We start from the raw sequence: 23,224 nt of genomic DNA, 5'->3' as shown, positions 1-23,224 counted from the left end.
CATGAGAAAATAGGAGTTTTATACTTAACCTCCTTGGCCAGCTATTTTCAGCACTGCTGATGAGTGGGTACCGTTGGCATTTTCAGTGTGTGCTTTATGAAAGCCTGTCCTCCAGTTGTGCTTTGGGGTTTTCAGTTTAGTTCTCCAACCCCCCCAAGTGCCGCACTAAAGGTACAGAAAACACCCCTCCCACAAGAAATGTGTAAGAAGATTTTCACTATGAAAGGGGAAGAAATAAGCTAGCCAGTTTTACCTTCCGTCACATAGAACGCAGCTCCTGACTTGCCTCCACGGGCCTGCCAGGGCAGAGAGTGAGACAGGGAGCGGATGAAGTCCTCCTCACGGCTCCCGAGTATCACATCACGCATCTTATGGAACTCCCCGGCATAATAAATCCGGCAATAGAATTTGGCATTAGCATCTGAAAACTCTGCAGAGAGACGTGGAGGGAGAAGGTCCTTCATTAATTAGAAAATGCAAGGCTTGTTTTCCCAAGAGAGACAGCCAGTCAGTAATATTTTTCAAGAGCTTTTAAGATCCCTTACCCTCACTACAAAGGTTATTTTTAAGTTACAGTTACTCTCTTATCCACCTGTATGCTTTAAGAGCGTAGAAAGCTGGCTAAGCAGTAATTAAAAAAGAAAAGGGTGGTTTTTGTTTTTATTTTCATACTGACACAAAATTAGCCCATGTTACATCCCAATGGATAGCGCTTCAAAACAAGATGTGATGGTAATTTAGACTTTGTAGGGCTGTTTTTGTAATTAACACTTGGACTTGTCAGTAAGAATGCCATTGCACTGCAACCTGACATTTTCCTGCCCAAGTTGAACTGTCAACTCATCAACTCCAAGTTTTATTAGGGAGGTAGTGCTGTGTTTTGTGAAGAGGGCAGTATGCCACCATGTGATTCTCAATTAAGAGCCCCAAATTATTTCCTACTCACGAAGTTCCACATGAGGATTTGCTAGCTGCTTCTTTTGTGCATCTCCTCCATCTGCTTCATCTGAAAAAGACAAGGGGAACATTAAGTCAGGCATGTCTGTTTAGCACCACAAGCCAAGTTTTATAACAAGGTATGCTTAGTACTGAATTGCATTCACAGCAAAGGAAGATCTTTGGGGGTTGCCAAAATGTTTATTTTTATTAGCAGCAGTCGTTCTAAAGCACCCCTCGAGAAGATGATTAGATACTGCATGAACAGTTAAAGAGTCACAATCACACACAAATCATTTATTTCACTAACTGAATTAGCCTCATTTCCACTATTCAAGGTCAAATTGGGCTTCAAATTACAAAAGTTAGAAATAAGATTCAAACTCAGTGTGCTATAAAAAACCGATGGTCACTGGAAGAGTCCTCAAAACATATTGTAGGTAGATACTAAAGAAAACACATTGTTCATTAAACTTGCTGACAGATAACCGTGAAGTGAAAGAGTCATATAACTAATTTCTTAGAAACAGTCTGGAGAGCAATTGTCTTACTCTAGTCCCTCCAGGCCAAGCTTCCCAATAGAACAGCTCTGTGTGAGAGTTTCGAGTGCCGCTACCACTCACACTAGAGAAGCATGACGACAGCACTAAGCTTTTTAGCTTATGTGAATGCAGTTCTCCCACCCCCTTCCTTCTGTTTTCTACTACTCCATGAACTGAAGTGATACAGCAGACCAGAAAGTAAAGCGGAGAGATGGACTGAAGCCCGCTGGTTCACGCTACACCCACCCAACTTGAAGGAATTTGGAAGACCCTGAAACCAAAGATGTATTGTTCTTGATACTATAGGCCTGGAGCCTTAAAAAAGGTCCCTTGTCTAGTAAAGAGGGAAGCTGGGATTTTCAAGAGGAGCCCATTGAATTTCAATGAGATTTGGGCACCTAACACTTACATTTCTTTGAAAATTCCAGCTGGAGTAGGTTTGGGGTTTTTTGTTTGTTTGTTTAAATAGACTAGATCTTGGGAGATGAAACAGTCCTAGTTGAAAGATGCAACTGATGAGAGAGCATACCTTGAGTCTCTGCTCCTTGGCTCTCCGGACCCTCCTTGCCCATCTGTCCAACCTGGTAGTAGGCACTATCTGCACCACGTAAGGTCTCTTTCTTCTGGGCAGACAGATCAGGGCTCTTCCCTCCTGTGCCACGGAAGAAGGACAGAACTCCGGAAACCTTTTTTGCTAAAGTGAGTGAGCAGAGGAAAGAGTGGACATCATTGTTTCTATAGTCACTACAACCCAGAAGCTTGTATCACAGAAATAGTCTCAAGTGACTTTTCCAGCAGTAGGGGAAAAGCCCATTCAACAGTAACCTATTTCCCATCCTCCAATCAATTTAAAAGTAACAGGTTAGTTGACCTAGTGTTACAGAATGCTACACCTTAATACTTCAGAAGTCATTGGAGAAACCGCACACATCAAACTGAGTTGACTGCTTAATTGCTACATCGGAGTGCTAAAGTGCCAATACTTTAAAAAAGGGGGGTGGGGAGGAAAAGAGACAAGCTGAAGAAAGCCTAACACATAGGCGATGTTCCCATGCTCACAATTTGATACACCTCTTAAAAAACAAAACAAAACCAGGAACCTTCCTGATTGTAAGAATCATTGGCATCTTGGAAACTTTTCTACTGAGAAGTACTCTTGGCATTTTACAACTTCCCCTCCTCCCCAAATTTCAAAATATTTAACCAGTAGCCTTAAAAAAAAAAAAAACAAACAAAAAAAAAAAAAAACACCCCACAACTGGAGTTCTATATGGGGCACAAAAGCCCAAAGAAGAATACTTAAGTCTGCTACATAAAAAAAGAACTGAGGTCATCTGTTACTAGAAGAGAAGAGAACCAGGAGAAAAACACCAGTGAGAGACTTGGTTTAAAATAGAGAGCAGGTAACAGACTGATTTTCAAGCCAATATCAGCAGTTCAAAAACTGAATTTACAATGCCCAACTTAGAACAAATTGGATTTGGTTTCCAAGTTATATTTTCCCTTTAACTTAGTTTCCATCCAAACCTACACTTAAGCTTATTTGATCTCAGTAATTAAATCAAAGCTGGCCTGTGATGTGGATACTATTTCTCTAAAACAACCTTACGCTGTTCTGCTTCGGCCGTGCGGTTTGCCTGTCCCACATTAGTCTCAGGCAATCGGACTGGGCTGCTGCTCTTTGGTTTGTTGTCCGACATACTGAAAGGGAAAGACGTTCTGAATTATTTATAACCATACTAAGTTTTCCATGTGAACCAAATAAACTAATTGTTCACCCGGGCACTAGATTCTTTCATTCATTTAAAATGGGGGATAAAGTTAAAGTTACATCCTCTTCCCCATACAGATTTAAAGAGTCATATTGTGGGGAGACATTCAACCCCTCGTGGACTTCCAGGCTTCCTTCCAAAATGACTCCTCTCCCTCAACTATCCAGGGACGAGATCACCCACCCGTATCTCAGCCGGGAAGGCCCACTTGCCTGAGTGCAAAAACTGATGCTCTAAATCACCAAGCTGAGTAAACAGGACCATGGGCCTCGTCAATAACAGATGGTGCCAAACAGCACAGCTCCAGGATTGGGAGCAGCCCAATCACTGCACCCTAGTGTATATGCAACTCTGTGGAGAAGCTGGTTAGGAGGGTACAGGACAAGGGCCCACAGTCAGATGGGACTCAATTACTGTTATGAGACAGCTGTTATTGAAACTGGGGACGACACCATCTGGACACTGGGTGCTGTCAGAAAATTGAAGTACTTGGCAGTTCCATAAGAGCACATTGAGGGGCCCCCAGCTATGATTTTGGCTCCCCCTCCCCCCAAACCATGACCACACTCAGCTCTCTCTAGAGCAGAGGTGGGCAAACTTTTTGGCCCGAGGGCCACATCTGGGTATGGAAATTGTATAGCGGGCCATGAATGCTCACGAAATTGGGGTTGGGGTATAGGAGGGGAATGAGAGTTCTGGCTGGGGGTGCAGGCTCTGTGGTGGGGCTGAGGATGAGGGGTTTGGGGTGCAGGAGGGTGCTCTGGGCTGGGACAGAGGGGTTCGGAGGGCAGGAGGGGGATCAGGGCTGGCGGTTGGGATGCAGGGGGTGGCTCAGGGGTGCAGGTTCCGAGCAGCGCTTACCTCAAGCGGCTCCCAGAAGCAGCAAAATGTCCCCCCCAGAGCTCCTAAGTGGAGGCACTGCCAAAGGGCTCTGTGGCGCGCTGCCCTGTCCACAGGCGCCGCCCCTACAGCTCCCACTGGTTGTGCAAAGCAGAGCCCCCAGGCTGCCCCTATGCATAGGAGCCATAGGGGGGACAGGCCGCAGCTTCCAGGAGCTGTGTAGAGTGGCCACGGACCCTGCTCCCCAGCTGGAGCACTGGAGCGGAGCAAGCCCCAGACCCTGCTCCCCAGCAGGAGCATGAGGGCTGGATTAAAACGGCTGGTGGGCCAGATGCAGCCCGCAGTTTGCCCACCGCTGCTCTAGAATATTGCCAAGCCTGCTATGAGCCAGTCTGTCACCTGTTTGGTGGAAGCCCTTCTTCAGAACTGCTCTTCAGAGATTCTTTGGATAACTCATCTAAGCCATTTCTGTATTCTTTGCAACTGAAAGGGAAAGATTAACAGTTTATGTTACAATTCCTACAATACCAACCCATTTGCTTTAATTCAGAGGCAGCAGCAGAGGAGAACCACCCCCTAGAGATAGGATACCCACCTTGTAGCACAAGGTCCTTGAGAAACTATTTTACTCTGTTCTGTAACAACTAGCTCTGAACTCTAGTTATTTTATCTAAAAGGATTTTTCAGAAAGCTGCAGACAGTCTAATTTCCCCACATACAAGGGCTGTCACTTCAATTTCGCAAGGAGCTCTCATATGGGGCTAGAAGAAAGTCTCACATTTATAGAAGTAGCGGCTGCAAGGGGTTTTCACATGTTCCTTGAACAGAAAGGCCACTGAAGATTTCTTAGACATTTGGGATAAACCCAATGAAGAGTGAATCAATTTAAATACCTGAGCGCAAAAGCTATGATGGAGCTTGGTTCCTTTTCACAGACTGCAATGGGTACCCGTTCATGTTCATACATTAGGTAGTGCTTATCTGGGTCACTGTATAAAAACCAGAATAGATTATTCTTTTATGATAGCTGCTCCAGGCAAGTGAAGGAGCAACAGGTGGAGTTTTTGGTGAAGTTCAGATTTCACCAAATACACCCCAGACAAGTGATTCTGTGACTTGGATGCCTCATATGAACTTGTAAAAGGTATTGGCTTCTCTCATCACAAATATTTGTAGGCGGCATATTAGCCACAGGCTAGAGTAATTTAAAATTCCATTATGTACTACAGGTGGTGATGGAGAGTAGAAAGATTAACATGTTAAAGAAAACAGGGTTCGCTTCAAGCAAGTTATATACTTTTGGATGTTATGAACACACTATTAATCCAGTGATGTTTATGTGCAGGGAAAGCCAAGTTATGACTATTAGCTACAGAAATCTGTGCAACAGCTCTTGCTGAACAGAGAAACTAAGCCAGGACATCAGTTTTGTATTTGACACAACACAATTTTCATGCCCATTGCTAGCACCATATATTACTTACAAGGGAAATGGAATGGGATTATAGCTGTTTCCAGGCAACAAATTTGCCAAAATAGCTTTCATAGTAGATTTCTCCTTCACCTGGCTGTCTGTAGATCCCAACAAGTGTCCATCAAATACATCTAGAATGAGGGTATGACTATTAATTGTGGGTCATGAAGCATACACCAGAACAATCAAACTTTACTTGAATTTCCACATGGGCAGTAATCTTGGGAAATAAAAAATTCCTTGTTCTATCATACATTTCACTGGAGGATGTCAAAGAAATTCACATGTAAATGTAAGTATCATTGCCATTTTAAAAATTGAGGCTGTGAGGTTAAGGGCCAAATTCTTAAAAGGTAGACTGCCATTAAGTGCCCAAATGTAAAAATCTGGCCCAACAGTGACTTGCCTCAAGTTACAGGGAGTCTGTGGAAGAGCCATGAATAGAACCCAGATTGCCTAATTTCCAACCCAAAGGTCCTATCCCCGGAGCCATTTTGCTGAATATATGAACAGTCTCATGCAGCTGATTATGGTACAGCTTGTGAAAATTTGCACTGTAACGGCCCTTTTTTGCAGCCAACCTATTAACATCTCCCTGGATCAAGCTTCGCTCAGAGAAGCTGTTTGGTGGAGGTCAGCTCGCAATGCAGCAATATTGGTTCAGTTACATCGGCTGGATGGCCTTGTAGCACTGCGCCCTTGTGACAGATATGCCTGCCTGAAATAAGTCTAAGATCAGATCTTGACCTTGGATAAAAGAGTTCTCCAGGATATTCAGCCCCAGGAGAAAGGAGAGTGCCTTTCTCTCACAAGGATTCCTTTCTGGCCAAAACTAAGTGTTGAAGAACATGAATCTACTCTTCATTCAAAGAGGGAAGGGTCAGTGATATGGAGAAGAAAGTATAGGGAGAAAGGAGGATACCAATGGCCTTCCCTCCGGAGGAGAGTGGTTCATGGCCATTCTTCATTAGAATGCAGTAACAAGCCAATAGCTCTTCTGCAGCTGCAGCAGAACCTTTAGCAACAAGCATATCTTGAGAGGAGCACATGTATTTTTGAGACACAGTTAGGTACCATTCAAACATTTGAAGAAGGTTGATGAGATGCCCTGGATCACAGGTTACATGATACAGGACACCACTACTATAAGTTTACACTATTTTGGTTCCCACCATTGAAGCCTGTTGCAATACTCAAGCACACTTCAAAATATTTAGTCCACTTTGGTGAGCTTTAGGCACTCAGTCGGCCGAGTGAACTGTTTGGTTCTCAGCACCATCCATCACTTAGAGAGGCAGTCACATTAATCTAGTAACCAGTACTCTCATATGCTAGCCACTACGTGGCGTCTCACAAAACCAAAAGGGAGAGGGAGATAAGAGAGTCATTGAATTGTACCTTCTGAGCTACTGGTGGTGTCTGGTTCAGAGAGTGAACTGGCAAAGGAAGGTCCCCCTGTCAGCTGCTCCGACACAATTTCAGGTGGGGTAGGAAGCTGGAGGTGGGTGGAGCTTGTGGAGCTCTGACTTGACAGGGTTGTCAAGAAACGGTCGTCTGTTGAACATACAAAAAAGAACAAGGACACAGGAAAGCAGTAAGATTACCAACCAAAACTAATATCTGCTTCCATCCCGACCCTTCACTAAAAACTGACATTCACTTGGGTAACCATTTTTCCCTCACATATATGTGTGATGTGATATAACAGATCCTTCACTTGGAAAGTGGAGGAGCAGTGCATAATGAGAGCACAAATGCTAGGTGGGGTAGCAGGAAAAAGTTTCCAAAAGCACTTAAGTCACAGTTCTGAAAGTGACTTGGGGCTTGTCTACACTTAGGCTATGTCTACACTACAGAATTAGGTCGGATTTATAGAAGCCGGTTTTATAGAAACCGGTTGTATGCAGCCGATTGTGTGTGTCCCCACCTAAAATGCTCTAAGTGCATGAAGTCGGCGGACCGCGTCCACAGTACCGAGGCTAGCGTCGACTTCCGGCGCATTGCACTATGGTACCTATCGCACAGTTCCCGGAGCCTCCGGCGCCCATTGGAATTATGGGTTGAGATCGCAATGCCCGGATGATGCAAAGCAGTGCCGCGAGGGGTTCTGGGTACATTGCGTCAGGCCCCTCCCCCGCCGTCACAGCAACGGCAGACAATAGATTCGCGCCTTTTTACCTGGGTTACCTGTGCAGACAACATACCACGCCAAGCATTGAGCCCGCTCAGCTCAGCTCACCGTCACCATATGTCTTCCGGGTGCCGGCAAACGTGGGACTGCATTGCTAAACAGCAGCAGCAGCTTACTGCCTTTTGGCGGTAGACGGTGCAGCATGACTGGTAGCCTTCATTGGCGATCTGGGTGCAGGCAGTCGTGGGGCTGGCAGCCGTAGGGCTGCATTGCACCAGCCCCTTGCCTTTTGGTAGAAGATGGTATATTACGACTGGTAACCGTCGTCATCGTACTGCAGTGGCTGTCGATCATGGGCACCCGGGCAGACAATGATGGTTATCAGTCGTAGTATGCTATTTTCTGCCAAGTGCCCAATATTGTCTGCTAAGCACCCAGAAGAGGCCGAGGGCTATCTGGGTGCTGGCAGACATGGGGCTGGCAGCCGTGGGGCTGCATTGCACCAGCCCCCTTGCCTTGATGATGATGGTTATCAGATGTAGTATGCGCAGGATGGGGCAACATTGCTACACAGCAGCAACCCCTTGCCTTTTGGGCAGTAGATAGTATATTACGACTGGTATCCATCGTTGTCATACTGCAGTGGGTATCAGATTGTGCAGTAGAACTGAAGGCTAACTGCCAAGCGCCCAGTATTTGCTGCCAAGCACCCAGAAAATGCCAAGGGCTATCAGTCATGCTGCACCGTCGTCTTAAGATGTAAAAAATAGATTTATTCTGTATTCATTTGCTTCCCCCCCTTCCTCCTGCTAAACCCAGGCTTTTGAGTTCAATCTTTGGGGGGGGGCATTCTGTGTGACAGTTGTTTGTGTTTCTCCCTGATGCAAAGCCACCTTTCTTGATTTTAATTCCCTGTACCTGTATGCCATGTCGTCACTCGCCCCTCCCTCCCTCCCTCTCTCCCTCCCTCCCTTCTTCCCCTGGTCCGTCAGATACTACTTTCGCGCCTTTTTTCAGACCAGTCGCCATAGCCAGCACTGGGATCATGGAGCCCGCTCAGATCACCGCGGCAATTCTGAGCACTATGAACACCACGCGCATTGTCCTGGAAAACATGCAGAGCCTCCTGGACATGCCAAAGCCAAACCAGGACCAGCTGAGGAGGAGGCGATTGCAGCGCGGCGACGATAGTGATGAGGAAATTGACATGGACCTCTCACAAGGCACAGGCCCCAGCAATGTGGAAATCCTGGTGTTACTGGGGCAGGTTCATGCCGTGGACCGCCGATTCTGGGCCCGGGAAACAAGCACAGAGTGGTGGGACCGCATCGTGTTGCAGGTCTGGGACGATGCCCAGTGGCTGCGAAACTTTCGCATGCGTAAGGGCACTTTCATGGAACTTTGTGACTTGCTTTCCCCTGCCCTGAAGCGCCAGAATACCAGGATGAGAGCAGCCCTCACAGTGGAGAAGCGAGTGGCGATAGCCCTGTGGAAGCTTGCAACGCCAGACAGCTACCGGTCAGTTGGGAATCAATTTGGAGTGGGCAAATCTACTGTGGGGGCTGCTGTGATCCAAGTTGCCAGGGCAATGAGAGACCTGGTGATATCAAGGGTAGTGACTCTGGGAAACGTGCAGACCATAGTGGATGGCTTTGCTGCAATGGGATTCCCAAACTGTGGTGGGGCGATAGACGGAACCCATATCCCTATCTTGGCACCGGCGCACCAAGCCACCGACTACATAAACCGCAAGGGGTACTTTTCAATGCTGCTGCAAGCCCTGGTGGATCACAAGGGACGTTTCACCGACATCAACGTGGGCTGGCCGGGAAGAGTACATGATGCTCGCGTCTTCAGGCAGTCTCTTCTGTTTCGAAAGCTGGAGGAAGGGACTTTCTTCCCAGACCAGAAAATAACCATTGGGGATGTTGAAATGCCTATCGTGATCCTTGGGGACCCAGCCTACCCCTTAATGCCATGGCTCATGAAGCCATACACAGGCAGCCTGGACAGCAGTCAGGACCTGTTCAACTACAGGCTGAGCAAGTGCCGAATGGTGGTGGAATGTGCATTTGGCCGTTTAAAAGCGCGCTGGCGCAGCTTACTGACTCGCTCAGACCTTAACGAAAAGAATCTCCCCATTGTTATTGCTACTTGCTGTGCGCTCCACAATATATGTGAAAGTAAGGGGGAGACATTTATGGCGGGGTGGGAGGTTGAGGCAAATCGCCTGGCCGCTGATTACGCGCAGCCAGACACCAGGGCGGTTAGAGGAGCACAGCAGGGCGCGGTGCGCATCAGAGAAGCGTTGAAAACCAGTTTTGTGACTGGCCAGGCTACGGAGTGAAACTTCTGTTTGTTGCTCCTTGATGAACCCTCTGCCCCTCCCCCACCACCCTGTTAACTCTACTTCCCTGCAAACCAACCACCCCACCCTCCCCTACTACCCTCCCCCCTTCGAGCACCACTTGCAGAGGCAATAAAGTCATTGTTGCTTCACATTCATGCATTCTTTATTAATTCAGCACACAACTAGGGGGATAATTGGAAAGGTAGCCCGGGATGGGTGGGGGAGGAGGGAAGGAAAAGGACACACTCCAATTTAAAACTTTAAAACTTATTGCTATGGAAATCATCTAGGGTGGAGTGAGTGGGTGGCCGAAGGCCCCCCCACCGTGTTCTTGGGCGTCTGGGTGAGGAGGCAATGGGACTTGGGGAGGATGGCTGCTGGTTACAGAGGGGCTGTAGCGGCGGTCTCTGCTCCTGCTGCCTTTCCTGCAGCTCAACCATACGCAGGAGCATATCACTTTGATGCTCCAGCAGCCGGAGCATCGACTCTTGCTTTCTGATTACAAGTTGACGCCACCTCTCCTCTTCAGCCCGCGTTTCAGCACGCAACTTCTCATCTTCAGCACGCCACCTCTCCTCTCGCTCATATTGGGCTTTTTTAAAATCAGTCATTGACTGCCTCCACGCATTCAGCTGTGCTCTGTCAGCGTGGGAGGCAGTCTGAAGTTCAGTAAACATTTCGTCACGCGTCCTTCGCTTCCTTCTTCGAATATTCACTAGCCTCTGCGAAGGAGTAAGATTTGCAGCTGGTGGAGAAGGGAGAGGTTGTTAAAAAAGATACATTTTAGAGAACAATGGGTAGACTCTTTCACGTTAGATTTTGCTGTTCACAACATCACACAGCCCATGTGCTTTCGTTACAAGGTCGCATTTTTCCTCTTATATTGAGAGTCTCCTGGTTTGGTGTGAGAGATCACTCACGCAGTGCCAGGACACAGATTTCAGCTTGCAGGCAGCCATGGTAAGACATATAGTCTTTGGGCTTTTTTAACCTTCTTAACATGTGGGGATGGTTTCAAACAGTTCTGCCCTCATTTCCCATACCAAGCACCCGTGCCATTTAAAATGGGTTTGCAATGTAAAAGGAGGGGCTGCGATTTCAGGTTTAACATGCAGCACAAACCCAACTAACTCCCCTCCCCCTCACACCCAATTCTCTGGGATGGTCACTTCACCCCTCCCCCCCACCGCGTGGTTAACAGCGGGGTATATTTCTGTTCAGCAGAGCAGGAAGGGGCACCTCTGAATGTCCCCTTAATAAAATTGCCCCATTTCAACCAGGTGACCGTGAATGATATCACTCTCCTGAGGATAACAAAGAGCGATAAGGAATGGATGTTGTCTGCATGCCAGCAAACACCGGGACCATACGCTGCCATGCTTTGTTATGCAATGATTCCAGACTACGTGCTACTGGCCTGGCGTGGTAAAGTGTCCTACCATGGCGGACGGGATAAGGCAGCCCTCCCCAGAAACCTTTTGCAAAGGCTTTGGGATTACATGAAGGAGAGCTTTCTGGAGATGTCCCTGGAGGATTTCCGCTCCATCCCCATACACGTTAACAGACTTTTCCAGTAGCTGTACTGGCCGCGATTGCCAGGGCAGATTAATCATTAATCATTAAACACGCTTGTTTTTAAACCATGTGTAATATTTACAAAGGTACACTCACCAGAGGTCCCCTGTGTGCCCTCAGGGTCTTGGGTCAGTTCGGGGGTTACTGTTTCCAGGTCCAGGGTGACAAACATATCCTGGCTGTTGGGGTAACTGGTTTCTCCGCTTCCTTGCTGCTGTGAGCTATCTATGTTCTCTCCATCCTCATCTTCCTCGTCCGCCGAACCCGCTTCCCCGTTTGCAGAGAGGGACTCATAGAACACGCTTGGGCTAGTGGTGGCTGCACCCCCTAGAATGGCATGCAGCTCCGCGTAGTAGCGGCATGTTTGCGGCTCTGCCCCGGACCTTCCGTTTGCGTCTCTGACTTTGTGGTAGGCTTGCCTTAGCTCCTTAATTTTCACGCGGCACTGCCGCGCGTCCCTGTTATGGCCTCTGTCCTTCATGGCCTTGGAGATCTTTTCTAATGTTTTGCCGTTTCTTTTACTGTTTCGGAGTTCGGCGAGCACTGCTTCATCTCCCCAGATGGCGATCAGATCCTGTACCTCCCGTTCGGTCCAGGCTGGAGCTCTTCTGCGATCCTGGGACTGGGACTGGGACTCCATCATGGTTACCTGTGCTGATGAGCTCTGCATGGTCACCTGTGCTCTCCACGCTGAGCAAACAGGAAATGAAATTCAAACGTTCGCGGGGCTTTTCCTGTCTACCTGGCCAGTGCATCTGAGATGAGAGTGCTGTCCAGAGCGGTCACAATGAAGCACTGTGGGATAGCTCCCGGAGGCCAGTAATGTCGAATTCCGTCCACACTAACCCAATTCCGACCCCCTAAGGTCGATTTTATCGCTAATCCCCTTGTCGAGGTGGTGTTAGGAAACCGGTTTAAAGGGCCCTTTAAGTCGACAGAAAGGGCTTCGTAGTGTAAACGTGTCCAGGCTTAAGTCGATTTAACGCGGCTAAAGTCGACCTAAACTCGTAGTGTAGACCAGGCCTTAGATGCCGCTGCAGCACATCAGTGCAGACGCTACCTAGGCCGACCAAAGGGACTCTCCTGTTGGTGTAGCTAATCCACCTCCCCTAGAAACAATAGCTAGGTCGACAGAAGCCTTCTGCTGTCAATTTAGTTCTGTCTACAGGGGGACTTAGGTTGGCTTAATTATACCACTTGGGGGTGTGGATTTTTCACACCCTTGAGCAATGTAGTTATGCCAACTGAATTTTCTAGTTTAGACCAGGCCTCAGAAACTCCAGCTGCTTAGTCTCCTAATGGGATAAGCATCCAAGTCGCTTTCAAAAATGTTTGAAAGTTTTATTCAGAGTGCTTCTATAGTCAGAGCTTTTGGAAACTTTAAAGTGATGATCAAGCGAAACTTCTATAATATTGTTACTAATAAATCCTTATATTACAATTGAGAACATAAGAAATCCAGTTTCCTTTTCACCATTTATGCAGCAGATTCATTTACTGCATTCCATTCATCTCTGACAATAAGTTAGCCCATGTCACTTTGCAGTTCTCACCCACGATGTTTGGGTTGCAGATACCGTAGAGGAACACCCACCCATGAATTTTTAAGAAACATTTCAATTCATTAGATTTTATAACATCAAAATCTAGAGCTCTCAACCTACTCCTCTTGATGGAGTTCCTGTAACTTTTGAAAGAAACTGAAAACATTGGCGCTCCCATATTACTAAGATAATATGCAACTTGCCTTGAACAACCACTCAAAAGACTCCATGGGAAAATAGTTACAGTATCTCACTTTCAGTAATCCTTACCCTTAAAATTTCTCTACTTTGCAAGAACATTTCTGCATTGGAAGTATTATATTCCTATTTGCAACGTACGAGACCCATAACGAGCATGTCTTGAAATGAAAACGTAATATGCAATTTAGTATAAAAATCTGAACCAGGAGATGACTACGGTTTTTCGCAATGGGAATGAGATGCAGCTTCTTCCCCTCAGTCATGACAATATTTAGGAGAGGCAGATTAAAACCAAGCTTTGACAGGGACTAGCTGTTTTCCAGCAGTCCATGCTACATTCTAACCTAATGTACTGTTAATAGTTAGTGATAAATAAAAGTAATCAGCAAAATAATTAAGATTACATTTAAAATAGCCTCATTAGGGTTTAGAGTTAATAATGCATTGAAAAGAATAGACAGTTCTTTTAGAGCTATGGTTTCCAAGACTTAATGATCACCGCATAAGTTTACATTGATTTCACATTTTGATGGTTCTTTTTAACCTTGAGGCTAGTGGCTTAAATCTCTTAAAATTAGAGTGTAACAATTATGTGCAAACGCAATGAGGACAGTTACAAAGGCAATTTTTACACTAATAAGCTTTATAGTACTTCAATCCAATTTATGCTATAATCCTTCCTGTATGGCAGAATTCAATTAAGACAATAGTTCCATCATGCATGAATACTGCTCAGTCTTGCAGTACACATTAACCAACTGCACAACTGAGCTATAGCTTTGAACTTCAGCAAGGCAGGGTTAACCCAGACTGGTACCAGATATACGAGACAAGACCAAAATATATCTTAATCGTTTTAAGAAACTGCCCTGTGGTAATCGTCATGCTGGGGGAGTGGTTTGTGCCAAACAATTTGAAACAGAAGTAGGTCATTGCACACTAGGGAACTTTTAGAGCAGCACCAGGGTCCACGTGGACACTTAGTGCATGGCAGACTAGTGCGGGGTAGATTTACACCCCAGCCTGCCACAAACTAAGTGTTCATTTAGACAAGCCCATTGTTTCAAACTAGTCTCTAGAGCTCAGTGACATGTTGCACCTTTGGGATTTTGCAGCCTTTAAGAGTTTTAAGATAAAAACCTTAAAGGTCATTAATTCTTCCAGGAAAACTTGTACAATAACGCTATGTGGACGTGAAAAGAATTCTGATTCTGTACCATTCTCTCCTTCTTTGTTAGGGATATTTACATGGAAATGGTATCCATTATGTCGTAACTGAATACAGGAAAAGATATGTATCTGTATCACAGAGTAGTGTAATGGTCTCAAAATGGAAAGTTTGAAAACAGACCTATACGGATGCATTAGCAGCTTTAATTATTTCAGATGAGATGGGGATGAGGTGAGCAATTCTATCATGTCCTTACTAGAACACATTATCTAAACAGACCTTTTTCTCCATTCTGTAGGGCTGGAGATGCATTGCGGGGAGAGGCGTCCATTGCACTGATCTGTGAAAAGATGGACAGAACACAGATTACTGAGGAAGCAGCCAGTAGTCCCATTCTCTTTTCAGCTCTATCCCCTATGATGGGGCAAATACAAAATGAAGCAGCATCACATTTGCAAAAGCAGAGCCCCCACCCCACCCCCAGCATTTTCAGCTTCTGCAGCACCACCATATATGCTTGATGTGCAAGTCTTAAGATACGATTCTGTAAGTCTGCTCGTGTCTGTAAAAAGTAAGAGCTGCACTCTGAGAGAGACAGTAGGATTTAGGTTACTGCCATCATGGCCGACCATTCTCTTCATTATCTCTCAAGTTAGAGCCCTGTGCCACGAGTTCTTAGAGTTTATTAATTACTATCTCCCATAAGTGACATTTTCAGATTTATACCAAAGGAAATATGCTCATTACCTGTACTATTAAGTTTTATAGTGTAGTGTTAAAAAAAAAAAAATCAAATGCATTTTCAAACTAAAAAAGGAGTTCATTCAAAGGTTAGCTAGCTTTGGACACAGAAAGGACAGATGTCATCATGTAGAATGCTATAAAGTTATGAGATTGCAATTTTAACAAAATATCTGTCAAACAGTTACACTTGTAATGTTTTACAGTTCTAGTATTTAACATGTAATTTTAACACACTTAAAATTTCAGCTCTACAATACTCCCATTTCCCACCTCTTTATAATTACACTATCTTCATCCTGCATTCTTTCCTCTTTTCCATCTGAAACCTGGATTATGCTGCAACTCCTTTTAGTTTTACTTCCTTCTTGTACATGGACACTGGGTTTATTTTATATGCTAGTGAGTTTATCACCAGATACAACGTATAACCCTTTGGGACACAATAATTCCTTTCAACACCTTCCCTATCTCCACTGGGTCCCTTTACATCAGAATTTTACCCAATACTTCCTACATTCTTACAACGTTTGCTTTACTTTCATTATATTTCATGTTTTTTTTCCTCTCTCAAGTAAGATGAGAGCTAACCATAAAACTTAATAGGAAGGTAAACCGTTAAGCAACCTCCTCTGAACTAAATCACCAATTATATTGTGATACAAAAGCCAGTGCATAAAGGTCTTCCAAACTGGAAATAACAGCCTCAACATCAGTCTTCATTTTTAGATTGACATAATATTGATAGTTTACAAGCATTGAAGAACAAATGTAAGCTTTTGTATTTTTAAAGTTAACACTGTCTTCACTATAACTGCACAGAACGCCAGATAACATGTAATGTTTTAGAACCCTTCAGAGGTTCAGTAGTTTCATGGTGCAACATCGTCTGAGTAGGAAAGTTATTTTAAACTTTTTGAAAGATGGGAGAAGCTATTTTAGATAAGTTTGGTTCTAACCAGAATGGCGGTTTCAAGGTAACAGAATGAGATTACCTTGTTTTCTTCACCTTGTCTCAGTCTTCCAGGGCTCGGTGGTACTGAGGGGCGTTTTCTACCCTTCTCCTGCTGGAAGAGATCCTGTAATCTAAAAGAGAAGCAGAATTATCCTTGGTCCACGACTACATGCCTAGGCACTATGGTAATACAAATAAATAATAGTATATTCAATTAGAACAATTGCGTCCGGGCTAGTCTACACTACTGCGCTCCATCAGCACAGCTGCACCGATGCAGCTGCGGCGTTGTAGCGCGTCTGGTGAAGATGTGCCGTGACGACGGGAGAGCACTCTCCCGTCGGCATAGCTTCCACCTCTCATGGAGACGGAGAAGTTATGTTGGCAGGAGTGCATCTGCTGCTGACTTAGTGCTGGTGTGAATAGCACTTAAGTTAATGTAATTTGCATCGCTTAGGGGGTGGCTTTTTCACACCCCTGAGCAATGCAAGTTACATCGACTTAAGCGGCAGTGCAGAACAGCCCTCAGACATTCTGGGGACAATCTCTAAAGAGGTTTAGTAAAATGTGTGTCTTCATAATATTTTCTGGTCACATCTGGTACTTAATAAATGTTCTGTGTGACTAAAAAAAAAAAAAGGTTGCAATTAGCCATTAACAGATAATTCTTTTCCTCGCACCTCACAGTAGAGCCGTGGTGTTGAAGTCAGAACAGTTTTCAAAGTCACACATGGGCCACATGAGATAGTTTAAACAATTGCAAGTGGAATAGAGAAATTATGATAATTTGCCTGTGTTTAAAATGTTTCTCTTCAAATTTGCTCAGCTGTAAGATTACTTCAAAGTGTTGTGCAGAGGATCAATTGCCTTATATGGGCTATCTCCTCATTTCTACCTTTATTTCAGTTGTGCCCCGTTTCCCATACAAATTGTGATTCTCCAATAAGTCTGGGCAATTTCTACAACAGGGCTTGAAATAGATAATCTATAATGCCACTCATTGAAGTCTAGCCATTTACAAGTGGTCTGTATAAATATAACTCCACTCATTAAATTTTCACCTTCAAACACTCACATGTAAATATGACTAGTCATTAGCAAGATATTGCAGTATCTTGCTATGCTGTAGTAGCAACAAACTTGATGGGGAGAAAGTGCAGCAGGATCTCCTACCTAGGTTGCTAGCATTTCTCTTACCTGTTATTCCAGGCCTGCAGCATCTCACAGAGGCTCTGTTTTTTAGCTATCAGAGACTCAAAGACTGACTGCAACTGCTGAGAGGTGTCCAATGAAGGTGAAAGCATCCTTGCTTGGATCTTTTCAATCCAGTTCCGGAACTCTACCTCTTCCATCTGCCAAAGAAAAATTTAGATTTTTCAGTACTCTGCCACCAGCAGTGTTACACTGGTACAATAATGTTCTATTTTTGCCCTGCATTTCACTGGTGCAGAAGCAGCACGTTACCTCTTTTTGTGCAAAAAGGTCCTCCATCTTCTCTTCCCTTGTTTTACTGAAAGTATCAGTTTTCAAAGAAGTGAGACGATCATCAACAGCAAGATACACCTGTGATACCCTGTGGTAGGAGGATAAAACATTTCAGACACCATTCAGAGTCTCAGAGCCAAAATGTGGTCCAAAGTGATCTTTAGTAGAACAAACTCAAATTTGATGCTAGGTTGCAAAACTCTATCCCCACCCTGTAACAGCTTGTCCCATTAAACTTCAGTGGGACAACTTAAGTGAGTAAGTCTACTCTCACGAACAAGATGCAAGACTAGGCCCTTAAAAGGAGCATTCTGTAGACTCCAAAAGATCATGAAGAAGCTTGCTATTCTGTCCAGATTACTAACCTATGGCATGCCCTTTTGAGGCGCACACAGAGTCATTCAGGATATGTCTACACTACCCGCTGGATCGGCAGGCAGCAATCAATCCAGCGGGGATCGATTTATTGCGTCTAGTCTAGACGCAATAAAATCGATCCCCGAGCGCTCTCCCGTCGACTTCTGTACTCCAGCGCTGCGAGAGACGCACAGGCAAAGTCGACAGTGGAGCGGCAGCAGTCAATTCACCGCGGTGAAGAAACCACGGTAAGTCGATCGTAAGTACATCGACTTCAGCTACGTTATTCACGTAGCTGAAGTTGCTTAACTTAGATCAATTCCTCCCAAACCCCAGTGTAGACCAGGGCTCATTCATGACAGAGTATGTGAAGAAAGCAGGGTTAAGGTAATGAACAGCTAGAATACATTTACCACCTTTGTCTACTAAAAATGACAACGCAAACTGAGCATTGTTGTACCTTCCTGGTTTAAGGATAACCTAGGGCTTTGAACTACAATGTAGAAAACCAGAGCCAAGTAGGAAAGAGCATCTCTTCTCACCGTTTCTTGAATATTTCAGTACTGAACAGAATAACCTGTTGGAATTATGACAAGTAGCAAATAGATACTAAAAAGAGATCAGCAGTATGGGAACCCTGCATTAGGAGCAGTAGTCAGAAGATTGTGATAAGTTGCCAGTTCTCCCACGCATCTTTTCCACCTCTCCAAACAATCTAAAACCAGTTTCTTCTGCAGTCTGAGGCAACAAATCAAATTACATTCAATCCCCTGCTGCCCAATTAGAGTCAGCTAAAAATAAACACTAGGTGGCAATGAAAAGTGTGATATCAAACCAAATTCAGTAAAACTGGTTCTGCTCAGGAAACAATTTTCCTTTTAATATTTTATAAATTGAAATCACACGTTGAGAGCATCAGAAGGCCAGACAGTTCAAAACAATGCACTGAAGAACCTGGATACTTTTTTTTGGGGGGGGGGGGGGGGGGGTCACTTGTGTCTTTTCAAATTAAGCTTCCAAGTACAGCGTCTCCTCCCCATTTTTTGAGTATTAGAGAGTGGCAGCAATCTCACTTATAGGTTGAGGATTTCCATTGTAACAGCATGCTTCCAGGATCAGCTTTCTGACGATGTAATCCTTTCCAATTAGTTTAGGAAAGTTCTGTAAGAACACGTTTGGCCACTTGAGATAGCTACATAGAAATCAGGACATTAAAAAAAAAAAAAAAACAAAAAAAAAAAAGAGAGACATTGGACCAAAACTCTTTAGTCCAGCCACATTAAAAAGTATAATTACACCAGGCAGACGGGGAGGAGGAAAGAGTCTTCGGGGTACACCTGTGTAGCAGCTGGGAGGTACAATTTGCAGTTTGGGTAGATGTACAAGCTCTGCTTGAGCTAGCGCAGTTAAAATAGCTGTGTGAGAGCAGCAGCAGGACAGTGGCTTGGACTAGCTGCCCAAGTACGTACACAGGGGTCGAACCAGATTGTACTCTGGCAGCTAGCCTGAGTCATGACCCATGTCATTGGGGCCGCCCGCTATTTTTACTGTGCTAGCTCGAACATAGCTAGCACATGTATGTCTACCCAAGCTGGGATCCACACTTCCCAGCTGCTGTGTAGACATACCCTCAGAAAATAGGTGGAGAGGGTCGGAGTTAAGGTTGGTATAGGAACCTTATTTCCTTACTCTTGAGCATTTCAATTAATTGTTTTGCTACAAGCTCTTATATTTTAAGCTACTGCAAATGTATTTAACAGATGTTTTCTCTAGTTTCTTCAGCAAAGGATGGCTTCACGTCCTCTAGTAATTAAGGTTTAAGTCATAAATAAGAAGAGGCTGCCAAGATAGGTGAAGAAAAACAAAACAAGGACATACTTTTGAGAGAAATCCTTCAGATCCTGCAGAATAGTAACCTTTAACGGAGCTTGACGTTTGATGTAGATTTTGGGGTGTGGGACACATACCTCTAGCAGCCGGATTGGAGAATAGCTAAGAGCAAAAAAAAAACAACCTTGTGTGAAAATGAAAACAAACACCACCCTGCTCCATTGCATCTCTCCCACCCTTTTGCTGTTGGTGATTCTCCTTCAGTTGGAGCACAGAGTACCAGAAAGAGCCCTGGAGGTACCTGGCAGTGCCTGAAATACCTCAGCCTTCCAGGACACTATCAAGAACGTGCCGTTTAGCTCTTACGTAAAATGAGTACACAAACCATGCTATAAACCAGCGGAGCGAAGTTTGGTAACACAGGATTGATCATTTCCCCCCGATGCAGCCTGCCTATGGACTGCTGGTTCCATCATGTTTAGTCCCTTATTCCTAGAAGGGCTGCCAACCCCCCCTCTCCCAGCACTGCACAGAACAGCGTGATTAGATAGTGCCAGTTTCTAGACATGCTGTACTTCTAGAATGGAGGTACAAACTATAGTATAGAACACCGTCCCTTTTCCTTTTTGACATGCTCAAGATTAATTAATTAGGAGGACAGGAGTATTAGGGTTACTCATTCAGCTTGACCCAAGCACTTTAGATGGCCATGCAGTCAGCGTTGGGGTGGAATCTGGAAGCGAAACCTTACCTGAAAGATGCCACCATCTGATTATATGAGAAATACTGGTGATAGTCATGGTGTATGGAGTGACCGCAAGGCTCTGCATTGGCTCTTCGCGTGTACTGGTGCCCGTAGAATCTCAATTCAAGGTATTTTGCAAATGACATGGACCAAGAATCATTGGAAAGTGGGACAACTGGTGTGACCTGAAATTTGAAAACAGATTTTAATAGAAACAGACCAATGACTCAGGCAGAAGCAATGAGTAAATTTTAAGTAAAACTAGCCTAGTCCAAGCAGTGATGTGGTATTCACACACACACACACACACACACACACACACACACACACAGTTTTTATGGCAGGAAGAGGTCAACACAGCATTAAGATATGCTGTGGTGTGCTGGCATGGTTAACTAATACAGCTGATGCAGTTAGCAATATCTAGAAGTGATCAGGAGAGATTTTGGTTATTAAACCAATATAAGAATACTTGCCCCAGAAAGCAGACATTTCCCACCATCACAACATGTTTGCTTATATTTGTAAAGTGACTTCCTTGTCTAGTAGCATCACTTGTATCGATGCTTAGTCAACAACACCGACTTCACTGCACTGCCGTGCCTTAATACATTTAATCGAGTGGCTGAGTACTGAGCTGTGAAGATTCCATTGAGTACTCAATACTTTAGCATCTATATTTGTAATACTGCTTGCAATTTTAGGTGTGTTATTTTTATGGTCAATATTTCTACTGGTGTTGAACATATTCACATTTAGAAACAGAGCATTAGGAGTGTTAACAAGCAAGTTTTATATATGGGATATTTTCTGCATCCATGATTTGCATCTGCCTTCAGCTATCACACTAATTCCCTCCAATTCCTTTAAATCCATCATCAATCATCATCATCATCAGGGTATAAACCAGTACAGATAGCATGAAGTCATTAGAATTGCTACTGTAAGTTGAATATTTTTCTATATAGTTTCTAGATGGCAAAATGGCTATTTGATGTACTTTGTTTAAATGTACAGGAAATGAAGTTAATTTAGGGGGTCTTTAATAAAATTCACTCAAGAGACTGGTGATTACAAGTAGATTTCTAAAATTCAGTAGAAGTTAGTTTGTTTTAACTCCTGGGGACATCTAGCTAGTTTTCTTAAATAAGTATATGAAGATTCCTGAAGTTACAAGAAAAAGCACATGCCCTATATATGTTATTTTACTAATTATTTCTGGCTTTTAAAAAGGGATATAAAATTCATCTAGTATTGCAGTTCTCTCATCTAGTATTTTAGTGCTGAACAAAGAAAATCTATAGATAGTTTTGAAACAAACAGAGTACAGCAGGTGCTGTTGGACTTGATACAGACACATACTATGTACAGTGGATAATAGCAAGAGTACATTGTGGAGGAGATGGTTTTAGGTCAATTAATGGACCAGTACATCAGGAGAGTGGAGTTTTGTCTCTCCCCACCTCAACATTCAACAAGTTTTGTTATGGCCAGGGGGCCACAATCTCTACTGGCACATGTGGGAACGACTCCATTTAAAATCAATGGAGCACTCACCTGCTGGTGCCTGAAATTAATTTGGTCCAGTGTGTCAGCACCATTATCCAAAGCTATTTATCCTTTCAAAAAAGATTTGATAGCCTTTTTCAAGCAGGAGCAGATATTTCCCCTGTAGTACAATATACTGGGAGCACTACACCCAACAGCATCAGTGGGTTATGTAGGGTTAGTCTTAGTTACATCTGGAAGCACCTATACAGATCAGAAGTTGCTAGTACTACTTCAGCTGCAGCTCCTGAGAAAATACAGCTCTTTCTGAAAGGCATTACCCTCTGCATGAAGACCTATCACACTTGGGATTCTGCTACCATAGCATCAGAATATTTCTCTTAATCTTTACCTGTTTGCACAATCTACACCAGGAGTAGGTAAGGATTGTGTGCTGGTATCCAGGGACTGGGGAGTCTAGCTCCTTCAGTATGATCTGCACACAGCCTTGCCCGTGGACAAAGCGACGAACGTGGTGCACCATCGGTGTTTCACAAAACATGCTGGGGCATTGATAGGAAGGCCTTAAAGAAAAGAAGTGGGGACATTCAGTTGTGAGGAAGTGTGTGCTACATGTGACGATCTTGAAAGCGACTGTCAGTGGCCCTAGCATACCTTTCAGTGTCATCACACTGCAGTAAATCCACCTTCCAAGACGTACAGAACAAGCAAGTTTCCAACCCGCTTCTAAATTATCTTAAATATTTTAAGTTTATTTACAGTGAGATCTGTTGCTGCAGACCAAGATTTTCAAAAAAAAAAAAAAACTAGTGCTTCAAGCTAAGCTCCCAAATCTATATTTAGGCACTCAAATGAGGAGCAATATTTTCAAAAGTGCTGAGCTCCCATGTGGGGAAAAGAAACCAGTGTAGGTGTTTGAATATAGGTTTAGGAACCTAAGTCTATGCACCCAGTTTCTGAAAACTTTGGCCACACTGGTTATCAGGGATACTTAACAGAGAGCTTTCCAAGGGTTAAACTTGCACTCAGTATTTTCACACAGATTTTTATCCATTGCTAGCATCAG

The 23,224-nt window shown here is 44.3% G+C and overlaps 1 protein-coding gene across 3 annotated transcripts in view; it reads right to left on the bottom strand.

Annotated features, from left to right (window-relative positions):
• The window catches only part of PIKFYVE (phosphoinositide kinase, FYVE-type zinc finger containing), a 96,141-nt gene that overhangs the window by 11,687 nt on the left and 61,230 nt on the right, over positions 1-23,224 (bottom strand). For all 3 annotated transcript variants that reach the window (XM_024200970.1, XM_024200971.1, XM_024200972.1), the window contains 15 exons: positions 22,550-22,721; positions 20,656-20,834; positions 19,953-20,066; positions 17,697-17,805; positions 17,430-17,584; positions 16,273-16,363; positions 14,816-14,876; positions 6,963-7,118; positions 5,575-5,695; positions 4,984-5,079; positions 4,490-4,573; positions 3,088-3,179; positions 2,008-2,172; positions 947-1,006; positions 254-430 (listed from right to left, as the gene is read on the bottom strand). In XM_024200970.1, coding sequence (XP_024056738.1) covers positions 254-430; positions 947-1,006; positions 2,008-2,172; positions 3,088-3,179; positions 4,490-4,573; positions 4,984-5,079; positions 5,575-5,695; positions 6,963-7,118; positions 14,816-14,876; positions 16,273-16,363; positions 17,430-17,584; positions 17,697-17,805; positions 19,953-20,066; positions 20,656-20,834; positions 22,550-22,721 — 1,832 coding nt within the window. The remainder of the gene's footprint in view (positions 1-253; positions 431-946; positions 1,007-2,007; positions 2,173-3,087; positions 3,180-4,489; positions 4,574-4,983; positions 5,080-5,574; positions 5,696-6,962; positions 7,119-14,815; positions 14,877-16,272; positions 16,364-17,429; positions 17,585-17,696; positions 17,806-19,952; positions 20,067-20,655; positions 20,835-22,549; positions 22,722-23,224) is intronic.

The sequence above is a fragment of the Terrapene carolina genome, unplaced genomic scaffold (assembly GCF_002925995.2).
Source record: "Terrapene carolina triunguis isolate 2854851 unplaced genomic scaffold, T_m_triunguis-2.0 Scaffold62, whole genome shotgun sequence".
Taxonomy (NCBI): Eukaryota; Metazoa; Chordata; order Testudines; family Emydidae; genus Terrapene; species Terrapene triunguis.
Note: the sequence above shows the minus strand (reverse complement) of the source record. Positions and strands in the feature narration are given on the sequence as shown.